A 26949-nucleotide genomic window follows, 5' to 3' on the forward strand; every position below is an offset into this window, starting at 1 on the left:
TGATCATGTGAGTGTCTAGTCACGTGACGCTGCCCTCCTCTCCCTGCTGGCTGGCTCTCAGTTGCACTTGAGTTTCCTTTCTGGGACGTTCAGTCATATGTATTTGGACTTCACACGAAATTATGTAGAGACAAATAGCGGAGAGCAGCAGTGAAACGTTGTTTTACAGGCGAGGGTGAAGTATGCAGTGGTGTCACCAAGGTGTCAGTGTTGGGAGTACAGCTTTTTTTGATTTATATAAATAATCTGGACTTGGGTGTACAGGGTGTCATTTGAAAGTCTGCAGATGTTGCTAAAATCAGGAATGTAGTAAACAGTGAAAAGGATAGGAACAGACTTCAGGAGACACTTTACAACCTTCCAAACTACATCTCTAGACTTTTGTTTCTTTCTCCATTCCATCTCCTTTTTACCTTGGACCAACATCCCTTTGTCAAGTAATTTCTCCTGCTTTCCACCCCATCACATGCCTTCCCTTTTGTTCCCCTCCCCCCCTTGCTTCAAACCTGTTACATCTTGAACTTTTTGCAATCCTGATGAAAGGTCATCGACTTGAAACTTTAGGCTGAATTTGATGTCTGATGCTGAAGTTCCACAGCCAACGCTGAAAGCTGGAGGTGACCCTGCTTCAATGGGCAGCAGGACTTGGGAAAGCCTATTGCCAGTGGCAGTCAATTATGTGACTGCCATCAGGACTGACGGCCAATTAAGGATGGTGGCTCGCCCTCCGAGAGCTGCTGACCCAATCAGAGGACCAGCAGCTCAACAGTGCCACTATTAACAGTGGCCATTGCTGGGGCTGTACCTGCAGGATGAGGGTGCCTCGATAGCTGGTGTTCTCAAAGAGGGGTTGGGGGTAGTTGGGACCTAACGGGCAAGGACTGGTAAATTCAGCCCAAAACTCTCAGGTGACTTTTACAGTCGCTGCCGACATATTTGAAGGCAAAGGGCACATAAAATAAAGTGGGTTGCTAGCCCACTGCCTTCCCATCCTACCCGGACCTGTCCCCTATATTACAGGGAGTGGGTAAAGCGTCAGGCGGCCCGCCTGCCCTTTGGTCTATTGAGGCCCTTAAGTGAACATTTGATTGCCACTTAAGGGCTGCATTCCGCCTTTAGAGTTTTCCAGTCTGTGGGGAAAGGCATGGAATGGAGAAGAGCCCGGCAGTTTTCACTGCACAGGCTGTTGACAGGCAGGAGGGGGTTTACTTCCTTCAGGGAGAGTCCCCTGTGCCCATTCAGGGCACCCCACCAACCCCCAGATGGTATCATCATTTGTCCCTCCCTCCAGCCTCTATAAACTAGCCCCTCGACAACAGCCCCCCACCCCCCACCGCTGGGGCTTCCCCAGCATGCCTACTGAAAATCCCCGGAGTTACCTGGAGTCCGGTATCGCACCTTCACTTCTTCCTTGGTACTGCTTGTAGTCCCAGCAGTGGTTACTACACCAATGCTGAGACAATAGAGGCTCTCTAGGGTTGGACTTGCTGTCCCTGAAGGGCAGAAGTCCTATTCTGAGAGGGTGGGAGGGAATAGGAGGGGAGGCAGATAAATCTGTCCCTGTAAAATCCAGCCCTCTGTTTCTTTTCACAGATGTTGCCTGACCTGTTGAGAACTTTTTTCAGGACATAGAGAAATGCACAGACACATGGCAGACAAAATTTTTTGCAGAGAAATATAAAGTGCTACATTTCACATATGAACATACAAACATATGAATTAGCAGCATGAGTAGACCACTCAGCCACTTGAGCCTGCTCCGTCATTCAATAAGATCATGGCTGACCTAAGCTTCACATTCCCGCCTATCTCCAATAACCCTTCATCCCCTCGTTAATCAAGAATCTATCTAGCTCTGCCTTAAAAATTTTCAAAGATTCTGCTTCCACTGCCTTTTGGGGAAGAGTTTTCCAAAGACTCACAACCCTCAGAGAAAAAAAATACTCTTCATCTCTGTCTTAAATGAGAAACCCCTTATTTTTAAATAGTGACCCCTAATTCCAGATTCCCCCAGTTGCCTGTTGTGAGTGGTGGCCGAGTTGGTACTTTTGATAGAGTTGATCAGCAGACATTTTTTAGGTGGAAACTTTTACTTTATTTACAAAGGTACTCAGCAGCAACTAAGCATGTGCTTTCACTTCAAACTCTATCTCAATACTACTAACTACTGAGGAAGCCCACGCTACTCTCCTATTGGATACTCAGATCATGTGATCTTCCTACTAGCATTCTCTTGAAAGGTATATTACACATTAGATAAAACCATAATTACCACACTCCCACAGAGGAAACATCCTTTCCACATCCACCCTGTCAAGACCCCTCAGGGTCTTTTGTTAAGAAGAATGAGAGGCAATATAAACAAAATGGTATAATATTAAAGTGGGTGCAGGTGACCAACATCTGGTGAATAATTTTGTAGGGTGAATCTAAAAGAGCTGCTGGAAGGGGAGAGGATAGCACTAGAACTACATGAGAGTGGTGGGTGGGGGAGCTGGATGCAGGGCCTATAAGAGCAGGGGGATACCAGGCCTTCCATCCCGGCATTCTAGAACTCAAATTACATACATGCCAAGCCCAACATGTGTACAGAAATGGAAGAATAATGTGTCAGGCCTGACACATGGGAAGAAACAGAAGAAGAATATGTCGGGCTCGACATGTGCACAGAGTCAAGGAAACCTGCACAATAAGAAATCCAGGATCAAATGCTTCCCGCAAAAGCCTGACCCAGGGCATGGGACAAAAATTAGAGAACGGTCCCGGAAAATCTGGAACAGTTGGTTGCCCTGGCAGGAATAGAGATACCTAGGCTTGTATGTAGACTGTGGGAACACACTGCATTACACAGATCTCACCTGGCCTGAGTAGGAAGGTCTGGCAAGATAGTAATGGCTGGATTTCGAAGTAGGTAACTATGAGAAGAGTGGAAATCTAACTGAAATGCCATTCCATCGGAAGTTATGGGCCTATATCTCAAAAACTAATGAACGGATTTCAACAAAACTTGGTACACAGATAGCGTATGGCACAAGGAAAAACTGATTAGTTGGTTTGCAAAGATGCAGATCCAGACCCTAGATTTTTTTTAAGGGATCCATTGTTAACATTGGGAGATAGAGAGAAAATTGACTTTTTCTTTTAGAATGTTATTGGCTGTTTGGTTCAAAATGTCATGAATTGTTGCAGCTGTTGTGGTAAAATTTGTCACAACTGTCAAAATGTGAGCAGAGTTTTCAGAGCATGTGAATTGGCTTGAAGCCTCCTCAGTGAGATGGAAGTTATTAATAAAAAGATCTTTTTCTTTCATGTTTGTAGTTACAGAGCATCAACCAGCAGAGAAAAGCCTCAAGGAAGATCTGCATAATTGTAATACAGCATGGCAGAGGTATGCACTCCACTGAGTGCCTCTTCACTTTGTTAAATATGTAATTAGTAGAAAAATACCTTTAATAAATCACAAAAAAAGTGTTAATAAATCCAGATAAATTGGATCTCTTCACTAGCCTATCATTGCCCCAGCAACAAGCTGCGTTTAATGGATCTTAGACTGCAATATCTTCCTTCACACCCCTATGTCACTTCTCCCAACATGTGTTGTTTCTCTAACCTTCCCATCTGCTCCAGATCTTTCTGTGTCTCCACTCTCTGCCTCCTATATACACTTGACCAAATAGCAAGTTCAGCTTTATGAACAGAGGCAAATAGTACAAAAGTAAAAATGGCAATGCTAAAGGTTTATGAAGCACTGGTTAGGCCCCAGTTGGAGTATTGTGAAGAGTTCTGAGCACCATAGTTTAATAAGGATGTCAAGGCCTTTAAAAAGGGTGCTTAGGAAATTCACTAGAATGGTAGCAGGGATGGAAGTCTTCAATCACGTGGAGAGACTAGAGAAAGTGGGGTTGATCCCTAGTGTCAGCTAAGGCTCATTGGGTAACATGATTGCCTTCCAGCCAGAAGATATTGGGATCAAGTTCCACACCAGGGCTTGTTCATAAAATCTAATGCAGTTCTGAGGGAGTGCTGCACTGTCAGAGGTGCTGTTTTTGGATGAGAAGTTAAATATAGAAATCATAGCATGGTTACAACATAGAAGCAGGCCGTTCAGTAGATCGAGTCCAAGCTGACTTTCTGCAAGAACAATTCAGCTAGTCCCAGCTACTCGCCACTGAAGGCAGGCAGAGGTAATATTTTCACCCCTGTCAGTCTGTAAACAACATGGGCCATAACTTCCAAGCTCTGGGGCAATATATCTGGGTTGTCCCCAAAAGATGTGCTGAGGAACCCCCCCCCCCCCCGCCCCACAACCACCACCCCTCCACCCCGCCCCTGTCTCACCCCCACCACTGGAAGTTCCCAGGTAAGGATTGCATGGCAATTGCCTGGAAGTGTAAACTTCCAATGGGCGATTGCCCTAGACAGGGGACCATCCGAAAATATGAGTTAAATTGTAAACACCTGATGGTTCGGATTGGCTTACAGCAATAGTTACCCAGAAAATGTTTAAAAAGTTAAAACCACTTATAGCTTCTGGGGAACTATTGTATTGACCTCCCCAAACCCCCCACAAGACTCCCCTTGCCCCTCACAGGTCTTCTTCCACACCCCACTATCACCCTGACTACCATCCCAGCACTCCCCATTCTAACTATCCTGCACTGTACTGCCCCCACCCTACCTCCCCCCAGCCTCTCCCCAACTTCTCCACACCCCACTAAACCCTACCGGAGTCCAACCACTGCTGCACTCCCAACCACTGGCCCAACTAGCCCCCCCCCCACCACCCCCGGCCCGACCTGAAGCCCCACGCTCAGGCCTGAACCAACACTCACCCTTGCCCCAAGCCCGACCTGGCCACTTGCACGCCACCCCCACCACCACCACCCCCCCCCCCACCCCCACCCCCGCCCCACCCCCTCCATTCCCCAAGCCTGACCCACCTCTTACAAATCATACCTATATGCGTTATACATTTACTTCTCCCTGGTTTGGCAAAGTGACTGGACCTTTGAATTGACCTAGTTTATGGCAGCTAGTGCCATAAAAAGGGGGCATGTCCTCCTTCTCTCCAATGCTGTAGCCCTGGACAGAAGATGTGGGAACCCACTGAGTTACACAGATCTCACCTGGGCTGAGTAGGAAGTTCTAGCAAGATAGTAACGGCTGGATTTCAAGGTAAGTAAACATGAGCGGAGTGGCAATCTGACTCAAATACCACTCCATTGGAAGTTATGGGCATATATCTCAAAAGCTAATGAACGGATTTCAACAAAACTTGGTACACAGATAGGGTATGGCACAAGGAAGAACTGATTAGTTTGTTGTCACAGTTGTCAAAATGTGAGCAGAGTTTTCAGAGCAGGTTGTTGCATGTGAATTGGCTTGAAGCCTCCTCAGTGAGATGGAAGCTATTAATCAAAAGATCTCTTTCTTTCATGTTTGTAGATATAAAGCATCAACCAGCAGGGAAAAGCCTCAAGGAAGATCTGCATAATGTTGAGTTAACACAGCATGGCAGAGATATGCAGTCCACTGAGTGCCTCTTCATTTTGTTAAATATGTAATTAGTGGAAAAATACCTTTAATAAATCCCAGAAAAATTGTGTTAATAAATCCAGAGAAATTGGACCTCTTCACTAGCCTATCATTGCCCAAGCAATGAGCTGCTTTGAATGAGTCTTAGGCTGCAATATCTTCCTTCACACCCCTATGTCATCTCTCCCAACATGTGTTGTTTCTCTAACATTCCTATCTGCTCCAGATCTTTCTGTGTCTCGGCTCTCTGCCTCCCATATACACTTGATCAGCATTGTATCCCTTATCTGCACTATCTACTTCAGAAATACCCGTGTCTTTTTTATCTTTCCAATTTCTCTCTACTATTCAAATATTTGGAATTGTCCTCTATAGTTTTCTGCTTTACCTGATTTCCCTTTATTCCTGTCCAAAGTTAGTTTCAGATTCCTGTCTCCATCCACTCTGGCTGCTCCTATTTGCAGTGAATAAGAGAGAAGTTTTGGAAGTTGTTGCTTTGATTATAAGATATCGAAGATTGCCGTTACTATTTTCCCTGCCCTCGTTTGATATTTCTCCCATGCATATCTTACTTGGCATTTTTATATTGATCAATTCTGTACGTTTCCTTAACCAGTGCAATCTCCTTTTTAATAAAAAAAAAATGCTGGAAAAATTCAGCAATTCAGGCAGCAACTCCAGTCCCATCTTTGTTTCAAATGCTGGCACCTGTGAGTTTCGAAGAATGAATGAGCTGTAGCTGCTGCCCAGGTATTTGGCGCATACCTGCATGATCCAGCCACAATGATCACAGACTAGCTGGAGGTTCAAATTGTGGAAGGCCTTCCTGTTGAAGGGCTGTCCAGCAAGAACCTTTCTGGCAATGTGAGTATAAGCCATGGCTCCCTGCACCCCGGGAAAACCTGCCATCACTGCAAATACTCAGGTCCTTTCCAGTTGACTCTGGACATCCTGTTGTGAGGAAATAGAAACAGCTTAAGAAGTTGTAATTATATTTGTGGGTGTAAATGATTTTTAACTTTAAAGTTTAAGTTTGATTTGTATTTCTGTATCTGTGTTAAGAAAGGTCAAATGGAGCTTTAGCTTCATTTTCAAAAGGAGCTTGCATTTCTAATGACGTTTTTTAATAGCTGTTGCAGCTAAGTTAAATAAACAAGGGTGGAAGTATTGGACTGATGCCAAGCAACAGGGTGCCAGGAAGGCAGGTCCTTCCCACAGACATAATAAAAACAGTGGTTTTGTTTTAGAAGCTGTTGGAGTTCAACTGGTTTTGAAATTGCTGCCAGGAGATACCAGAGCAAAGGGGACAGATCGCCAGCCGCAAGGCTAAGGAAAAACCCCAGGGGAATGGGAGAGGGGCAAGTCTAAAGAAGACCTTCTAGTCAAAGGAAGGGCAGGAACCTAGAAAAGGTCCTGTTAAGGGTGAGGGACAGAGAGAAAGGCTCCAAACTTCATATTTAAAGAGAAAAAAGCTGCAGGAAGCAGATTTAAAGCAAGAAAAGGTTGCAAGAGGCCAAAAGGTCCAAGGAGACATCTGAAGGTCTGTAACTCTTTGCTATGGGTATGTGAAGCAGTGGTGTATTGTTAATACTGAGTTGATGAGAGAGAGTGTGTGGAAGACAGCTTGAATGCCTGTGGTGACCCAGGGGAGAGGAACATCAGAAGGAGAGTTCGAAAACCTGGAGCTGAATCCTTGCGGAAGGCATCTGTGAGAAAGCGTTGGCTTGGGAGAAGATTCCAAGGCAAGGTCTTGGAGAGGAGAGATTGGAAATCCTCAAGTGAAGGATGGAACTCAGTGAGACTGGTTGACTCAGGTTGTGACAAGCATCTGGGGGAGGTGAGAAGAGATCCATAGCATCTGGTTGAGGTGGCATCTGTCACTTGGTTTCAGAGTGTGGTGTGTCTGACCACAGGGTTCCTACTGGTTTGCATGGACTGTGTACTAACTGTGGACGTTAAAGTATAAGATAGTTTTTGTAACTTGTGTTATCCTTACAAATCTGTATATATCTGTAAAGGTATAGTTGTGAGTGAAAGACTATTGTAATATAGTTAATCTTTACTTGTTGAATAAATGTTTTATTCTTTTGTTAAAAAGTTAATCCACTGACGCCTGTGACTCTGTTCAGTAGCTACTCTCCACATATCTAAACAAACAAATAAAAGTTGGCATCTATCAAGCTGGGTTCCACCCTGGGATCAGGCTTGTCAAGGGCTAACCTGAGCTGGGGTCATAACACTGTGTAATTTCCTGCCCTTCGAAATATAACATCAGTGAAGACCTTGATGCAGCGGTGTGTAGAAGGCTGAACTTTGCCACTGAGGTCTCCACATGCTGCCTGAAAGGAGCCTGTTGTGAAGATGTGACTGTGACCTTTAGAATTACAAGTATCTGGTGACCTCCAAGGCAGTTGGAGGAGATCTCCTCGTGAGCATGTCACAGAGTGACGTGACTGTGGCTCTAGATAGCCTGAGCCTGCTCTTGCATTGAGTCTCTGACATCAGCATGTAGCTCAGTCTTTGCCTGTAGATTCAAGGGGCTGCATTAGACGCTCTATGCCTCCGCTGAGGATGTATGATGCTTTCATTACCCTCGGGGTCTGGTGCAGCTCTTCATGCACTACCAGTGCTTCTTGGATCTCCCACTCTGCCCTTCTTCCTCTCACTCTCCTCCTCCTCTCCATCTTCCTCACTGGAGGTTGTGCCTCCCACCGAGACCACGATGCCCATTTTTCCCAGTTACTTTAATGCCTTGGTTGATGAACAAGGAATAAATAGAGCATTCAGCAGAGCACTCAGCAGGCAGATAAAAGGCCTCTAATTAATATAAGTTTTAAAAGGAAACTCTACTCCTTGAATGAAGCACTCCCAGCAGTTACAGAGTTCCAAACTGCTAAGATGAGACTTAGGGCTCAGTTGAACCTTTTAAACCCGCCCTAACAAGCTTCCTCATAAAAAACAGGAAACTCACATGGCATTAAATAGACTCTGCAAGTGTTTTATTGCTGACAGAATATATTATTGCAGTCAACTGGATCGTTGACAACCTTAAATACTTATTTAAAAAAACTTTAATAAAGCTGTGGCTCCTGATTTTTAAGCCCACCCACCAGCCTGCTATATTATACGAAACTGGTGTAATGATGCCAGGAACGTGCTTCCCTGGTTACTGACCTCCTATTGACAAGGAAGTCATGAGGATTATTTCTGAGGCGTTGAGACCAACACAGCTTGAGTGACTTCCTGTGCGAGCACACATTGAACCTCCTGATAGCCACAGGGAAAACATTCACCTTAAAGAACATCATCGGCTGACAGCTAATTAAGCACTTCCATAGACATAGGACCTCAAGAAAAAACACACACTTGTCTGGAATGCCCCAGTTCCTACCGGAACACATACACACGCCCTACAAACTGATGACAACCCCACCTCTCAATGACACACCTCTGGTTGACTGAAAACATCACCAACCACAACCTGATAACAGACCCAAGTGGTAAAGTCCCAGATTTCACTCTTCCATAAAAAATCTGGACAACCCTCAAACACTGGAGAATGGGCCAGGGGAGATGTGGCTACTTGCTCCACTAGTGGAACTTGAGGAACAACTCAAACTGTGGCCATCCAAGTCAGACCATTACCCATATACTGAAGCTCTACTTTGAATGATCCATTCCTGGTCACATCGCACTGTGTCAGGTGAAGCTGCTGAATTGAACTATAACTGTTTCCCCAGCCATATGAATAAAAAAAGACCTCTCTGCAACAGGAATAGGTCTTGCCTATCCACCAGTTTGGATCCAAAATTGGCTCCAATTCACCAGGGAACATTCTGCCTATCACACAAATGAATAATGCGGTATATGAATTTCAGTGTCAGTGCCAGGTGCATAGGCCAGACACCCCAGTGACTGGTGGATCATATCAAACAGCACGTTCCTTCGATGTTCACAATAGGCAGTGTGCTGATCATATTCAACCAACCCTTGCTTGCAAAACTTAGAACATAATGTCTAACGTTAGATGTTATTCTGTGATTGGACGTTTGCTGAACAATCCTGAGTGTGATAAGAACTGCACTAACAGCCAATGTAGGTATCAGTCAGGCTTGCAAGGTGGCTCACTCACACTTGCTAGAAGCTGCATATATTCATAAGCAGGGACCTGTACTTTGAAAGCATAAAGAACATGTCCAGGTATTGCGGCTTTATTGAATTAAACAAAAGCATGAGGGACAACAGTTCCCTGGTGCATTTTCCATGGCAACACCTCAATCAAACAGAGTCAACTTGCCAACCAATCAGCCCCCTTTAAATTGTCGCATTCTTGCGTCTGTCCTGACAAGTGCAAGATGAAAAGCTTCAACAGCATGTCTTTTTCAGCAATACCCTGCTTTTCATTGAATACTGTCATGAGATCTTTAACATCCAACCTTCATTGGAACAGACAAATGAGGTCAGGTTTAATGTCGGATCTGAAGGACATTAAAAACACAGCAGTCCCTCTGCACTGCATTTGAATGCAGCTTAGATTACTTGCTCAGTCTCATACAGGAAATTGAATTTTCAAACTTTTAACTCTGAAACATGTCAACTGATCCAAGGTAAAACTAAGCAATTTTGCATTGGTACTTTTCAACCAAGAGAAAACTAACGCAAAAGCTAATTCTTGCTGCATCATGATAAACTGTTTATTTACACAAAACATTAAAGCAAATCTGACATACCAAAAATATTTGAATGTATAAATAAAACATTTTATGATATACCATAAAATCCAAGCAGTATTAGTTTAAAATTTACTTTTGGGGAAACCACGTGAATATCTAATTCCTCTCTCTGAAATTCCTCCTGTTTTAGGACTGGCATGAACCTATTTATTTGGTAACAAAAACCTCAGATAAACTGGCAAGCAGAGAAATATCATACAAGTTAATTAAGTATTCATCTACCTATATTAAAAATAGTACATTCTACACTATTATGTATCTACACATACACATACACACACAAATTCTGAACAACATAAAAGATTTGGCAAATTCACACATTAAAATACAATTAAAAATACCATTACATTGTAAAAACAGAATCTTCACACAAACATGGTTTTACTAAATAATGGAACTCTTAGCAGTAAAAGAGCAGTGAGTTCATGATGCATAATGTAATTAATACGCAAATCAGCCACCAAGTTCAGGGAATGAAGAGATACATCATGACTTATGATTTTCCTGAATTGGTTGGTTAATTCACAACATTCTGCCATTTGCTTTGCATAAATGGCATCTCTTCCTTAGCTTCTTTGATATTGTCAAGAACTTATTGGCTTTGCACATTATTTACCCATTAAATGCACCACAGAACTTTAAGTCTCATTATTAACAGTGTAAATACCTTTTCAGTGATGCGATTATTGTTAATGCAATGTCGGTGAATCAATAGCAACTCAGAAAAGAAACAATCTAAACTGTTCAGTTTCAATTCTGCATGTAAGTAAATTCTTCTTAGAGATTAAAGATTTAAAAACTTCTTAATTTTCCTTTCTATCTCTTTTGTTCCTCTCTCAGTGCAGTTATTATTTCTTTCTGTATGTGATTTGACTCTAATTCACTCTCTTTCTTCTTTGCTTCACTGTTTCATTCTCAATCCCTAAATCCCATTGATAAAAGGGTTATGCATTCAGTCTCATTGTTGACTCAGATCCCAGATGCCTTGGTGCCCTCACCAGCAGTTATCAGCTCACATTTCCAGAAAGTTATAGCGCAGAGAAAAGTTTAACGGCACACATTACAAGATGCCCCACGCCAGCCAGATTTGACCCACTGAATTACGTTTGAGTGTTGGGTGTATAATTTAATAATATCTGAACAAATTAGAGGGAATATTATTGGCATCTAGTACTCTAGATCTCTACTCTTGTCACTGCATAGATTACTTGAACGCTATATACAATATATGTAACACTACATCTCTTATGGACTGATATGTGCAACATGATTACTAAATGATATTAGAATACCTTATAAATGCCATTTTTGAATTATAAATAATATAAACAGGAAAATAAAACATAAGAATATGTTACATCATTGTGAAATTAGAAAGAGATGACAAGCACATGCCACAGATTTTTGTCTTCACATAAATACTGACAATCCACAAGAAAGCACGCACATCTAAATAGGAATAACTTGCATTTCTGTGGCATAACTGCAAACTTATCATTTCACTTTACCTTGTTCATACTGAATTCAACAAGCACATGGTGCAGACTTTCAAAGACTGCAGATTTGAGTTGTTAAAGCAGTCTAGTTCCTTAATTAACACAAAATGTACTTGTAGTAGCTGCCTGTCAAGAGGTTATTGAGGTATAAATATCATGTTGGAGCTAATGAGCAATTTCAGGGCAACAGAATTAAAGTGTCAAGTCACTAGTTATGAAACCAAGAAATATTGCTTTCCTAAAGTCTAGTACCTGCTACCTTGGCAAATAGTATTGCATAGTTTGCTAAATAGTATTAATTAATACGGAGACAGCCAACTGACACTGTATACCATTGATCATTGCCTCAACGTTAATGCTTCAATACAAGCCTTTCACCACTTCAAAATTCTCTGAATTTCCATTTCATGTTTTCTTCTAATCAGGCTTTCTCCTGTCCTGTTTGTGACCTGACGTAAGCAGACTGTCTTCATTCGTTTTCAAGCTTCCCATTCTCCAGTCTTTGAACTGACTTTACCAATGAAAACACTTGGGATCACTTTCTAGAATTTGTAGGAAGACGATTGAATGTTTTGGACTGGAAATGGGTTTGTGGACCTAGAATGGACAAAGACAGATGACCAAATGAGAAGACATTTTTTTAATCAATTCAGGAGTTGAAAAAATTGAGAAGAGTGGAAAAGAGCAATATAATTATAGAATCAAGTTTAATTTTGCAAATGAAGTAGTTTCAAATAATGTACAAGTTCATTTAGCTAACCAATTTAAATCCAACCCATGCATCTGCAACACACAATGTCAGCATAATATTCTCATTATAGGAAGCCACGTAACATAAAAAAACTGCTGGGAAAGATACTCAAATTAAACATTCTAAATAATGAAATATGTATATTGTCCACAATCCTGAAAAAATCTTGTATTATTAGCATTCAGGATAAGTGCATGTTCAAGGCGTACAAAGGATCAGTAAATAATGGTCAATTATACTGACAGGAGAAAATTAGGAGGATTGTTAGAAACAAGAATGTGGAAAAAGAATCACGAAAGGATTATGAATGGCTGTTATGGAAATTTGCCACAAATAAATATTAAATATTAAACATGGATTAAAATTGCAGAATGCAAGTATGCAATAAATTAAGTTGGCACAGGAAACTATAAAGGGCACCCAGGGAGTAATAGTGGATATGCAATGTTCAATGGCTACACCACATTGCAAGGTAATTAAACGACCTAACACAATCCTGAAATATATAGCTAGAACTGTAGAATCTAAATCTAAAAAAAAATACAATGGCTTTACAAATCATCAATCATTTGAACTACTATATACAGTTATTCCCACAGAAAGTAAAAGGGAACAACTTTGCAGTTGGTAGGTTGGATCCCACCAATCTCACCTGTTCACCCAGGAGCCAGGAAATATGTAGGAACTTCATTAAGAGGATGAATGTTTTTGAAGTGTAATCAATTCCCCAAAAGGCTGGATTTCCTAAGTTTCTAACCAGAAATATACTTGTGCTGAGCTAGAGTGTGACTGATATTAATAATCTTTTGAAAGGGAGTAGCAAGCCTTTAAGTTGTATAAACAATTTGTCACTAGGTAGAAGAGCCATTAGCAACTTCTCATTAGTAAACTCTCTCAGGACAACTTCAAATAAGCAGTAACTGTGGCCTTACCACATCCAAGAATACAAATATACAAATAAACCTATGTCATGAATAAAAGTCATCAATGTTTTCTTTTTTAGTATTATGGTTCTCAAATACAATTTTCAGGGGCAGTCTTGAAAGTTAACTGTTTTAGAAGAAACTCTACGTTCTTTAGAGTAAGCCAGAGGAATGACAATAGATGTGAGCCATGGCTCAGTGGTAGCACTCTTGCCTCTGAATTACGAGGTTATAAATCCCAATCTCACTCCAGATACTTGAGCACCCAATCTAGGCTAACACTTCAATGCTGGACTGAGGGAATGCTGCACTTTTGGAGGCATTAAAAATTCGTAAACTTAATGTTCAGAAAGATTTGGGTATCCCCATACAAGGAATACAGAAAGTTAGCATGTAGGTACTACAAGCAATAAGGAGGGCAACGGCATGATGGCCTTTATTACAAAGGAATTGGAGTACAAGAATAAAGAAACCATGCTAGAATTGTACAGGACTTTGGGGAGACTACAAACCTGAATTAGTGTGTGTGTAGTTTTGGTCTCCATATTCAAGGAAAGATACACTTGCATTGGAGGCAGTACAATGAGGATTCACTACATTGGTTTCTGGGATTAATTAATGAGTTGCCTACAATGAGAGGCTGAGTAAATTGGGACTATACTCTCAGGAGTTTAGAAGGAGTGGTGATGTCTTTGAAACAGTACAGATTCTGAAGGGGTTTGACAGGGTAGATATTGAGTGGTTGTTTTCCCTTGCTGGGGAACCTAGAATACAAGGGCACAATCTCAGGATAAGAGGCCAATCATTTGGGACAGAGATGAGGAGAAATTTCTCCATGCAAAAGGTTGTGAATCTTTGGAATTCTCTATTCAGAGGGCTGTGGATGCTTCACTATTGAATATGTTTAAGACTGGGATACACAGATTTTTGGTCACTCAGGGAATAAAGGGATATGGGGACTGGATGAGAAAATGGAGTTGAGACAGAAATCAGTCTTGATCGTATTGAATACTGGATAGAGAATTCCAAAGATTCACAACCTTTTGCATGGAGAAATTTCTCCTCATCTCTGTCCTAAATGATTGGCCTCTTATTCTGAGATTCTGCCCTTGTATTCTATTGTGGAGCTGGCTTGAGGTGCCGTATGGTCTACTCCTGCTCCTATTTCTTATGTGCTTATGTGTCATCATTTAGACGTTAAACCAAATCTGCCATTTCAGGTACATCAGTACATCTTCCACTACATTATTTTGAAGAGAGTAGCAGAGCTATCCCTGGTGTCCTGGACAATATTTATCCCTTGACCAAGATCACAAAAACAGATTACTGGGTCATAATTACGCTGCTGTTTGTGAGAACTTGGTATGTATGAATTGGCTTCTGTGTTTCTTACATCAAAGCAGTGACCTCACTTCAAAAGTATTTAATTGACTGTAAAGAACCTTGGGACATTCTGGGTTTATGAAAGGTGCTTTATCAATGGGAGTCATTTCAATGAAAACTGGAAGATTCCTCATTTTTCTCTGTATTTAATGACTCTCTAATAAAATCCCAGTTATGCACCGGTTTGAAATTTGTAATTTCAGAAAACATAGTGTTCTTAGTGAGTCATTAAAAATCCAAAGCAAACAAATCTTCTGATGGCCTCTAAAGATGAAATTTCATTACGCTGTGAGAGGATCGAACCTGGAGAAAATTTTATTGAAACAATGAAACCAACACAAAGATTAAAAATTGAAAACATTTATAAAGCAGCAGATATAGTTCCAGTTACAGTGTAAATATTTCATAGGAGTTTCCAGAAAAGGCTACCCAATCCTACATGGTTCTTTACCTCAATTTAGATTCTCTGAGAATTTAGTTATACTGAAACATGCAACTTTTGGAGAGAAAGTTGAGATCTTCAACACCACAGCTGACCTGCATCTAATCAACTGGATAATGACTGCTCAAACTAATTTTAGAAAAAATCCTCGTGGCCAATAGGTGCAAAGAGTGTCATCTCGTCAGTTCAGTCTGTAACTTAATGCAGATTCCAGAGCTAAAAGGACAACACACTAATTGACAACGCCATTCAATTCCTCTCAGAGCCATGCGCCATCTACCCTATCTTGGGCTTACACAAATTCACATTTATATTCTGACAGGAAACTTTTTAGGTGACATTTTGGCATTATTCCAACATAAGACCTGTTCATTCATCAAATAACACAACATTTGTCATACAAGGAAGCTACTCTGTCCTTTCTGAATATCTGATAAGAAATAAAAATTACAGTACCCCACATTGTTCGATACTCATCTTCGTCACCTTCAATGGGTGGTTGGTTTAATAGATGATGATGGTGATGTGCAAAATCTGTGGGATAATTAGAACTAGAGGCAGAAATCCCTAGGCTGATGCCAGTCACACCAATTCCAGCACGATCTGTAAAGAAAATTCTAAAGTATCGGTAACATTAAATGGCTTTAGCTTCCTTTGGTAAAAACGGCTTTGATCCTATCCTATTATTATATAAGAACATAAGAAATAGGAGCAGGACTAGGCTATACGGTCTCTTAAGGCTGCTCCACAATTCAGTAAGATTCTGGCTGACCTTTGATCTCAACACAACTTTCCCATACCCATTGAATCTCTTAGTGCTCAAAGATTTATCAGTCTCGATTGTGCTCAGCAATTGAGTTTCCATAGCTCTCTGGGGAAAAGAATTCCAAAAATTCACAACCCTCTGAGTGAAGAAATTTCTCTTCACCTCAGTCTTAAATGGCCGATACCTTATCCTGAGAACCCCTAGTTCTAGACTGTGCAGCAAGGGGAAACAACTTCTCAGCATCTGCCCTGTCAAGCCCTCCAATAATTTTACATGTTTCATTAGGTCACCTCTCATTCTTCTAAACTCCAGGGAAATAGGCCCATTCTACTCAATCTCTCCTCACAGGCCAACCCTCTCATCCCAAGAATCAAACTGGTGGAACATCGCTGCATTCTAACTAAGATAAGTGAGACCAAGGGTGGGATTTTCCACACCCATCCGCTGCCAGGATCTTCCAGTCCCAATGCAAGTCAATGGATTTCTGGCTGGGGCACCGTATCGCCCGCAACAGGGCCAGAAAATCCTGGCCCAAAACTGTATACAGTACTTCAGGTATGGTCTCACCAAAGCCCTGTATAATTACAGCAAGACTTCCTTACTCTTATACTTCAACCTCCTTGCAATAAAGGCTAACAAGCCATTACCTTCTTAACTGATTGCTGCGCTGAATTTTAGTGTTCTGTGATTCAGGTACTAGAATACCCAAATTCCTCTGAATACCAACACCCTCTCATTTTAGAATTACATAGAAATGATAACACAGAAGCCATACAATCCAATCATGCTAGTGTATCTCCTCTATATGAGCCATAATCGTAATCTCAAGTGCTTCTCTGTTCCCATGTCACTTTATTGCTCTTTCCATCAATCAGCTATTTAATCTATTGTTAAATGTTGGCAAGGCCTCTGTGAAAAGTTAATGTCAGAAGTGGGATTCGAACTTGTGCCTCCAGTCGGAGACCAGAACACCCGCCCGCAGTGGAAAGGACTGAATCCTTGAGTCTGGCACTTTAGACCACTCAGTGACAATCTCTGATTTAATGACTAACTTTAGTAGTTCATTCCACTTACCCACATCCCTCTTGTTTAAAATGTTTCTCCTGCTCTCTGTCCTATCTCTAATCTCTTATATTTATTAATCTCAAATCTATGACCCTTTCACGCTAGATCCTTTAATAATTGAAAGCAAAATATGTTTCTATCAACTCTATGTGCTGAATTTTTTGCTTGTCGGGCGGGCGGGCCCAACCCAATCTCTGGCGGGCAGGGAGCCGATCCCCGCCAGAGAAGCGGGCCCTGCTGCCATTTTAAGTGAGTGGGCCAATTAAGGCTGGAAAGCACAATGCACTCCTTGTGGGGGCGGGGGGATGGGTGGAATTCCCCAAATGCGAGAGTGCGCTCTTTCACGCATGCGCAAAAGAGCACACATCTCCCTGAGGCTAAGTGCTGCCTCAGGGAGATCGCTGAAAGTTTTTCAAGCTCTAAAAATAGAAAAATAAAAAAATCATTAACATGTCCCCCTCATGTGACAGTGTCACACGAGATGGGACATGTTAATAAATTTCACAAAAACATTAATAAACTTTTTTAAAACCTGCATGAAACTTCATCCCGCCAGTGGATGAGGTTTCATGTTTTTTCTATTCCTCGCCAGGGCTCCTGGCCTGCCCGCCAACCTTAAGGTAACCTTTAATTGATTTAATTATCCTGTCAATGGCCTCAATTGGCCATTGACAAGTCGGTAGGTGGACAGCTGATTGTGCTGTGCACCCACCTTCCTGAAGATTTAAATGGGGCAGGATGATGTCAGGGGGCATCATTTTCACATTGGCGAGCGGGCCCCACCCCCTGCTCACCGATGGAAAAATTCAGCCCTATATCCTTCCATAATTTCAAACAGCTTCAGAAATCACCCCATAATCTCCTCTGTTCTAAAGAAAGTAGCTCCAATTTTTGGGGGTCTTTATATTTATTTTATTTTATACAAGGCAGCATGCCACTGAATTTGCCCTGTAGCCTTTCTATTGCCCTATATACCCAAATCACTGATGTACACAGTGAATGGCAGGGAGTATAGAAGAACATTTTTGGTCATTGCTTTCCTGAGAAATTACCTCCTGTCTCCTCCCATCTAACAAATTATATCATATAAATGATACTGTCTTAGATTTATCAATCTTCATACGAAGGTAATAGGCTAACATGAGGAATAAGTTGTTTCAGGTTTTAAAGGAATTAATTAAATAAAATGACACAATAAATGACCTTACAGCTGGCATGTTAGACACAAGTTGATTCCTTTGAAAATGTAAGTATATTATTCATTTTTTAAAATACACATCATTACATTTCCATATATGTCCATTTTCTCCATATTAACATTGGTGGACTAATCAGCTATAAGTTAATTTGTCTGAGTGTATGAGCCACTACAGGACGTTGGGCTGGGACTCCCATTAAGAGTAAGATTGGGACTGTCAGCAGTGGTTTGATGGCAACTGCCAGCTGAACTTGTCTAAATGTGTCACAGCTACATATTTTAAATGTTAGTGGGTCAGCCCCCTGCCTCAAAATAACCAGACATTGTGAGCATACTAAAAGGATCTCAATGAGGCAGGACCAATCTTTACAGCAAATCTTATTGGGACAATTTGGTTTTTAAGCTTTATACACTCTGCAGCTAGATGAACAAAATATTTTTTAAATTCATTTATGAGATGTGGGCATCATTGGCTAGACCAGCATTTATTGGCCACCTCTAATTGCCCTTGAGAAGGTGGTGGTGAGCTGCCTTCTTGAACCGCTGCAATCCCTGTGGTGCAGATACACTCACAGTGCTGTTAGGGAGGGAGTTCCAGGATTTTATATGCCAATGATATGATATTTTAGGTGCTTAAGAGATGTGAAAGTAACATTATTAAAGATGGATTCTTTTTGCATGGTTTCCTTTTGTTCACCGTGACAGGTTCCAGTTAAACAGAAACTTCAAGAGGCTAAATATTTTATATCTTCCCTTGTTATCTACAATAAATGGACAATTAATCATTTATTCATAAAATGAAAAAAATAAGCCTCTTACATTATTTTAAAATCTTTTTCAACATAGTATAGCAATATAACACTAGTCCTCAAAAGCTGAACCTTCAGATAATCAACTTAAAAATGTAGCTGGGCTATCTAATCTCGTCAACAAAACCAAGCAGTGGCAATTATTCGAACTTCCAACCTTGGCACGTTAGAGGTCATTCTTACAAAATTGTGCTCCTGGTCAGGACAGTAGATCCGAGCCTCTATTATGCGCAATTTTATGTTCATCAAAATTAATAGATGGAACATCTTACAGACTCAACGCCTAAATCCCTGATGCATACTGCCTCAAGAATGAGGCTTCATGCTGGGAGAAGGATTTTGACCTCTAATATGTCTAAGTACTAAGTGTACTATCATCTTTGGTGATACTTTCACTTCCACATCAGCAACTAGTCCATTTACTTAGGATACCAGGAAATTATTTTTATAAAGATTCCACTTTATTAAGAACCTTTTTTGATGCAATAAAAGCATATGGATGTCTGCACATTATTAGCACAAAAGCAGCTTTACCTAAATTTTCTCCCCTTCTCGCTGAGATGCTGATCCATGGGTACCAAAAGGCCACAAATACCACATCCAAATGGCCACTCTTCAGTAGTTAGCATAGAGAGTAATTTGTGTCAGAGTATTAAACAATGGCAATCATTATGACTGAGCTCCATTTTGTCAGCACTCAAAGTTCACTTTCGCCTTTTCTAGCAGGGGTCATTGGTTAGCAATCAGAAGATAATATTCTAAAGGTCTGCAATGAGATAGCTCTAGAATTCACATAAATACTCCCAGGTTTCTGATAAAATATATGCTTCACAGAGCATTGTTTGTTTACCTGTAAAGGAAGCCCGCCGTGTCCGAGTATGGCTGGCATAGTCCATTGGTGTGAAAGACCGTTTGAATGGTGTATCAGACTGAAATGTAACATATTTTGCAACAGTTAATGGTCATTGTATTCAGGTCATTCCAGCTGAATTCAGAAATTCCTGATTTAAAGAAGTCACACAATATGACCATAGACCATGAGGCTTCTACCATATTTTCAACAAGTATATTTTCAAGGACATTAAACAGTAGTTAATCATTGGAGTCATGTAAACTTGCACTATTAACAAAATATTAACAGACTCAGGATCCTACTTTGAACAGTGTAATTGATAGCAGTTTAGGATAGGCTGAATTATTGCATTAATTAATCTTCTCTCTGATGGGACACCAATACCCTGTTAAAGCCAGTGCAAAAATAATTTTGCAATTTAAAGAAAGTACCTGCATATATAAAGCAGCATTCACAACCTCATGGCATCCCAAATCACCTCACAGGCAAAAGGAGACTTCTGAAGTGTAGATTATACGCTTAAATCCCTGGAGTAGGGTTCGAATCTGCAACTCAGGGGCAAGAGTGATTCCACAGAATCAAGACTAACACCAATTTAGAAACACATTTAATTTTGTCAGTTTTCCCAAAATCTTTGTTCCTGATTGTCTGCAATGGATTCTTGTCACTGATGACATGACTGGAAACTTAAAAATACAGGAAGTTCAATAAAGCTGATCTTGTTTTATTATTAGTGGACAGAATGATTTACATTTGATCTTTCACTGTGGAAAATAAGTTTTGAATCCACCTGAGATTCATAAAATCACTTCTTTACTGACTGCAAACGCCCTATACAAAATTAAAGTTTGGACTGTCTGAGCCTCTGTGGTTGCAGGCACCAAGGGTGGAATTTTCTGCTCCTATTGGCTGCAGGCGAGATGGTAGGTGGATGGGGAACAATATGGCTGGAAGGCCAAAAATTGGTTTCATGTTGCCATTGTCCGCTCCATCCATCAATGGCAGGCCACCTCTCCTGCCGTCCACTACCAGGAATATAATTTCAATGCATTTGCAGCTCATCATTTTGCCTGCCCACCAGAATCATCCCCCCACGTCGACTTTACCTCCCACGTCGGTGTGACTTCAGAACGATGTGATTCACAACAGCATTTAAAAGGTGTGCACCTGGTGAGCTGAACTTTGAGGGGAACTCAGAGGTGAGTTACCTCTGAATAATTCGCACTACCATTGCACAGCACTCACAAGGGTCGCCTGTTCGACTTCAAGGAAGAGGCCCTGCGCATTCAGCTGAGGGCACAGGTAAGCCACTTTTTCCCAGCTGGCTGACAGTGCGGTGCCAGGCAAGGGCTGCAATGTGGTTGGGGCAAAGGTTTGTGGGGGTGCAAGACAGCACGGTCGGATGGTAGTACACAATCAAATGCTGGGTGGGGAGGGAAGCGGCCAGGCACTTGAGAATTTGAGTATTCTTCCACTGCTAAGGCAGTTCAGGTGCAGCTACATTGACATGCTTGGAGTTGGGCCTCTAGCTTATCTTCCCACTCAAGCAATGCAGAGGCAAGAACGAGTCACCAAATGCTCCTGAACCTTTCACCCCTTGGGTACAGACTGCAAACTATTGAGCATTTTAGGGGGCTGCAGAACAGTTGGCAACTGGGCATGTTGTACAATCTTCTTGAAAAAGCTGGTCATGGAGCAGTTACTGGTGAAGGCGCTCACAGCCACCTACACTGTCTTCATTCAGGTTTGGAACAGCTTTCCCCATGGTTCAGGCTAACAGCACAGCCTTGCAGTGCAGGTCAGGAGAATGCCTGCACCTCAACTGAGAGCACAGCATGCAGTCCAGTGGGTGAAACTGCCACCAATTGTTCAGGCGGTGGGGATGGAGGTGGTTAAAATTTCAGGCAGCCATGCAGTGCACTAAGTAATGGCCAAGTAGTGGCCAGCACTCTCTGTCATGTGTTAAGGTGCCTTGAGATGGAGCCAAAGCCACACATGTAAGCATTGGAGGTCCCTAGGAGACCAATGCTAACCCATGGGTCTCTCTCTTTCAACCTGCAGGAGGAGTATATCAGGAGCATGGAGTCTGGTGACTTAGCTGTATGCCTCATAGCTTACAGGGAGTGGAGACGATGGAGAAGAGAGTGACGGAGGTGCCTGATTGGGTAGAGAGAGAGGAGTAGCACTTTCAAGAAGAAGGGGCGGCTGGGGCTCCTGTGCATGCTGCTGAAGAGCCACAGTGAGCTGTCGTGCGTTGGAGTCTAGCTATTTGATGTTTGAGCAGATTTAGCACAGAGTTTATGAGCTGGGGCTACAAACACTGCAATGTATCAGGGAGGAGGAAAGTTATTTGGATTCTTTGTACCAGGAGGTAGTCACAACTCTTAGGACAGGGTCTTCTGATTTGGTCAGTGTTTAGGGACAGGAGAGTGTGACTGCGAGTTAGGCAGGTAAGGGGACTTAGAGGGCAGGAACATGGGAGTGTAAGCCTCTGCAATTGTCCAAGAGGTTTGAGTATTTTCAGCTTGTTTGGATGAGAGTTGGGGCTGCAGGGTGGATGAGGTAACTGGCCATGGCACTGTGGTACAGGAAGCCATTCAAGTGGGGGCAGTTACAAGGAATGTAGTGGTAAAGGGGATAGTATAGTCAAAGGGATTGACACCATTCTCTGTAGCAAAGAGCATGAGTCCAAACAGCTGTGTTGCCTGCCTGCAGCCAGGGTGTGGGGCATATGCTTGGGGCTGGAGGGGAACCTGCAGTGGGAGTGGGAAGACCCAGTTGCCGTGGTCCATGTAGGTATCAATGACACAGGCAGGTCAAAGGAGGAGGTCAGTATGAGGACTTAGACACCAGATTAAGAAGCAGGACCTCAAAGGTCATAATCTCTGGACTATTACCTGAGCCACATGCAAATTGGCATAGGACAAATCAGATTAGGGAGATGAATGTGTGGCTCAAAGACTGATGTGGGAGAAGTGGGTTCCAGTTCATGGGGCACTAGCACCAGTATTGGGGAAAGTGGGATCTGTACCATCGGGACGGTCTAATCCTGAACCGTGCTGGGACAGGTGTTCTTGCGAGCTGCATAACTCGGGAAGTTGGGAGGGTTTTAAACTAAGTAGTGGGGCAAGGGATCAAATTTGGGAAGATGTGATAAATCAAAGACTAGAGTCAAGGCAAAAGAGAAAAGTATTATTACGGGGAATGAAAAACAAACTGTGACAGGAAGGGATAGAGGGAACAAATCTAACAGTAAATCAACAGATGAAACTAGAAGTTATGAAAAGAATGAAGCTAAAAGCTTTGTATCTGAATGTACATAGCATTTGAAACAAAACAGATGAACTTTTGAGACTCAGGGTAATGCTTTGGGGACCCGGGTTCGAATCCCACCATGGAAGGTGGTGAAATTTGAAGTCAATTAAAAAAAATCTGGAATTAAAAATCTGATGATGACCATGAAACCATTGTCAATTGTTGTAAAACTCATCTGGTTCACCAATGTCCTTTAGGGAAGGAAATCTACCATCCTTACCTGGTCTGACCTACATGCGGCTCCAGATCCACAGCAATGTGGTTGACTCTTAAATGCCTTCTGAACAAGGGCAACTAAGGATGCGCAATAAATGCTGGCCTAGTCAGAGATGCCCACATTCCGTGAATTAATGAAAAAAAAACTGAGAGCGCACATGGAAGTAAATAAGTGCAATTTGATAGCCATTTCAGAGACATGGCTGCAGGAGGACATGGATTGGGACCTGAATATTGAAGGGTACAGGATGTTTAGGAAGGACAGGAAGTGAGGAAAAAGTGGAGGGGTGGCTCTGTTAGTTAATGTTGGTATTAGCACAATAGTGAGGGATGACCTAAGTTCAGGAAACCAGGATGTGGAAACAGTTTGGATAGAGATGGGAAATGGTAAAGGCAAGAAGTCACTTGTGGGAGTTGTGTACATGCCCCCTAATAGTAACTATCTGGTAGGGTTGAGCATAAAGGAAGAAAAGAATTGGAGCTTGTCAGAAAGGCACTGCGAAAATCGGTGATTTTAATTTACATATAGACTGGAAAAGTCAGATGGGCAAAGATAGCCTAGATGAGGAGTACATTGAATGTTTACGAGTTAATTTCTTGGAACAGCATTTACTGGAGCCAACAGAGAGCAGGCTATACTAGATCTGTTATTGTGCAATGAGAAGGGATTAATTAATGCTCTCATAGTGAAGGCGCCCCTAGGTAGCAGTGACCATAATATGATTGAATTTTACATTCAGTTTGAGGGAGAGAGGTCTGTAACTAAGTTTTTAAACTTAAATAAGGGCAATTATAAGTCATGAAAGCTGAGCTGGTGAAAGTGAATTGGCAAATTGGATTAAGGGATTGCGCAATATAGATGCAGTGGTTAATATTTAAAGGAGTATTTCAGAATACACAGAATACATCAATTGCTACAAGTAAGAAAAAGTCCAAGGAATGGAGACACCATCCATGGTTAACAGAAGGGTTAAAGAGAGTATCAAGCTGAAAAAAAAGCATATAATTGTGCAAAGATAGGTGGAAGGCCAAGAGATTTGGCAGGATATAAGGAACAGCAAAGGATGACTAAAGGATTAATAAGGAGGAAAAAATTAGAGTATGAGAGAAAGCTAGCCAGAAATATAAAAACAAATAGTAAGAGTTTTTATAAATATTTTTTTAAAAGAGTTAACGAAGTGAGCGTTGGTCCTATAGGAAGTGAGTCTAGAGAATTGATAATGGAAAACAAGGAAATGGCAGATGAATTGAACAGGTATTTTGCATTAGTTTTCACAATGGAGGATACAAATAACACCCCAGAAGCAGCAATAAACCAGGAAATGGAAGAGGGGAAGGAAGTCAAGAGAATTACAGTCTCCAGAGAAGTGGGACTGAGTAAATAGTAGCAGCTGCAGGCTGACAAGTGCTCGGGTCCTGATGGACTTCACCCTAGGGTTTTAAAAGAAATGGCTGGTGAGATAGTTGATGTATTGGTTTTAATTTTCCAAAACTTCCTAGATTCGGGGAAGGTCCCATTAGTTTGGAAAATAGCAAATGTAACTCCATTATTCAAAAAGAGAAGGAGACAGAAAGTGGGAAACTACAGGCCAGTTAGCTTAACATCTGTCATGGGGAAAATGTTAGAAGCTTTTATTGAAGAAGTTATAGCAGGGCACTTGGATAAGCTCAAGGTCATCAGGCAGGTCAACATGGTTTTGTGAAAGGGAAATCGTGTTTAACCAACTTATTGGTGTTCTTTGAGGAAGTACATGTCCTGTAGATAAAGGGGAACCGGTGGATGTACTATACTTAGATTTCCAGAAGGCATTTGATAAAGTGCCACATCAAAGGTTATTACGGAAAATAAAAGCTCATGGTATAGGGGGTAACAGGAAGCAGAGAGTAGGCATAAATGGGTCTTTTTTTGGGTTGGCAAGATGTAACGAGTGGTGTGCCACAGGGATCAGTGCTGGGATCTCAACTGTTTACAATTTGTATAAATGACTTGGATGAAGGGATGGTTTCCAAATTTGCTGATGTCACTAAGATAGGTAGGAAAGTAAATTATGAAGAGGACATAAGGAGGGTACAAAAAGATATAGATAGGTTAAGTGAGTGGGCAAAGATCTAGCAGATGAAGTTTAATGTGGGAAAAAGTGAAATTGTCCATTTTGGGTGGAAAAATAAAAGAGAAGCTTATTATCTAAATGGTGAGAGATTGCAGAGGTCTGAGGTGCAGAGAGATCTCGGTGCTTTGTGCATGAATCACAAAAGACTAGTATGCAAGTACAGCAAATAATTAGGAAAACTAATAGAATAGTATCACATATTGCGAGGGGAATTGAATACAAAAGTAGGGAGGTTGTGCTTCATTTGTACAGGACACTGGTGAAACCACATCTGGAGCACTGTGTTCCTTATTTAAGGAAGGATGTAAATGCGTTGGAAGCATTAACCAAATTAATACCTGGAATGGGTGGGTTGTCTTATGAGGAAAGGTTGGACAGGCTAGGCTTGTATCTGCTGGAGTTTAGAAGAGTAAGAGGTGACTTGATGGAAACACATAAGATCCTGAGGGGTTTTGACAGGGTGGATGTGAAGAGGATGTTTCCTCTTGTGGGAGAATCTGGAACTAGGGGTCACTGTTTAAAAATAAGGGGGCATCCATTTAAAACAGAGATGAGGCAAAATTTTTTCACTCAGAGGGTCGTGAGTCTTTGGAACTCTCTTCCTGATAAGGTGGTGGAAGCAGAGCCTTTGAATATTTTTAAGGCAGAGGTGGATAGGTTCTTGTTAAGCAACAGGGTGATAGGTTATTGGCAGTGGATCGGATGCAGATTTCAGATTACTATCAGATCAGCCATGATCTTATTAAATGGCGGAGCAAGCTTGAAGGGCTGAATGGCCTACTCCTGCTTCTTGTTCGTATGTTCATACTTTTGAATGTCCGTTTGTCTACAGGCGGCACTTGTCATTCCTGCAGATGACTGAGAACTAGTGTCACCAAAGACTGTGCATGTCCAGGCAGCTGGTCGGTCACGTATGCCACCTGCTGCAGGATTTGGTGCCATGGGGACTTGGAGGGCATCCACTGCCAGTGGCCATGAAAGTGGTTGCAGCGCTCAATTTTCATGCCAGTGGCTCCTTCCAGGGCTTCACAGGTGCCCTCTGCAGGATCTCACAAGCCTCCACAAACAAATGCACCCAGGGGGTCACAGACACCATATTCGTAAAGGCGCACAAATTTGTGTATTTCAACCTTGATCAGACAAGCCAGGAAGCAAGAGCACTGGGATTTGCATAGATCTCTCATTTTCCACAGCTGCAGGGTGCCATTGACTGCAGTCACATGGTGCTTAGATCTCCATGGCAACAAGCAGTGCAGTATAGAACCACAAGGGTGTTCACTCGTCAAATGTTCAGCTGGTGTGCAACCACAGCAAACGCATCCTGCAGGTTTGTGCACAGTTCTCAGGGAGTGA

The 26949-nt window shown here is 41.9% G+C and overlaps 1 protein-coding gene across 1 annotated transcript in view; it reads right to left on the reverse strand.

Moving 5' to 3' along the window:
- Nucleotides 1–10224: 10224 nt before the first annotated feature.
- Nucleotides 10225–26949, reverse strand: part of LOC121275632 (protein FAM149A-like) — a 150987-nt gene continuing 134262 nt past the window's right edge. Inside the window, exons 14-16 of the mRNA XM_041183130.1 lie at nucleotides 19952–20030; nucleotides 15720–15866; nucleotides 10225–12361 (exon numbers count right to left, since the gene is read on the reverse strand). Coding sequence (XP_041039064.1) covers nucleotides 12300–12361; nucleotides 15720–15866; nucleotides 19952–20030 — 288 coding nt within the window. The 3' untranslated portion in view covers nucleotides 10225–12299. The remainder of the gene's footprint in view (nucleotides 12362–15719; nucleotides 15867–19951; nucleotides 20031–26949) is intronic.

Source organism: Carcharodon carcharias, chromosome 1 (genome assembly GCF_017639515.1).
Source record: "Carcharodon carcharias isolate sCarCar2 chromosome 1, sCarCar2.pri, whole genome shotgun sequence".
Lineage (NCBI taxonomy): Eukaryota > Metazoa > Chordata > Chondrichthyes > Lamniformes > Lamnidae > Carcharodon > Carcharodon carcharias.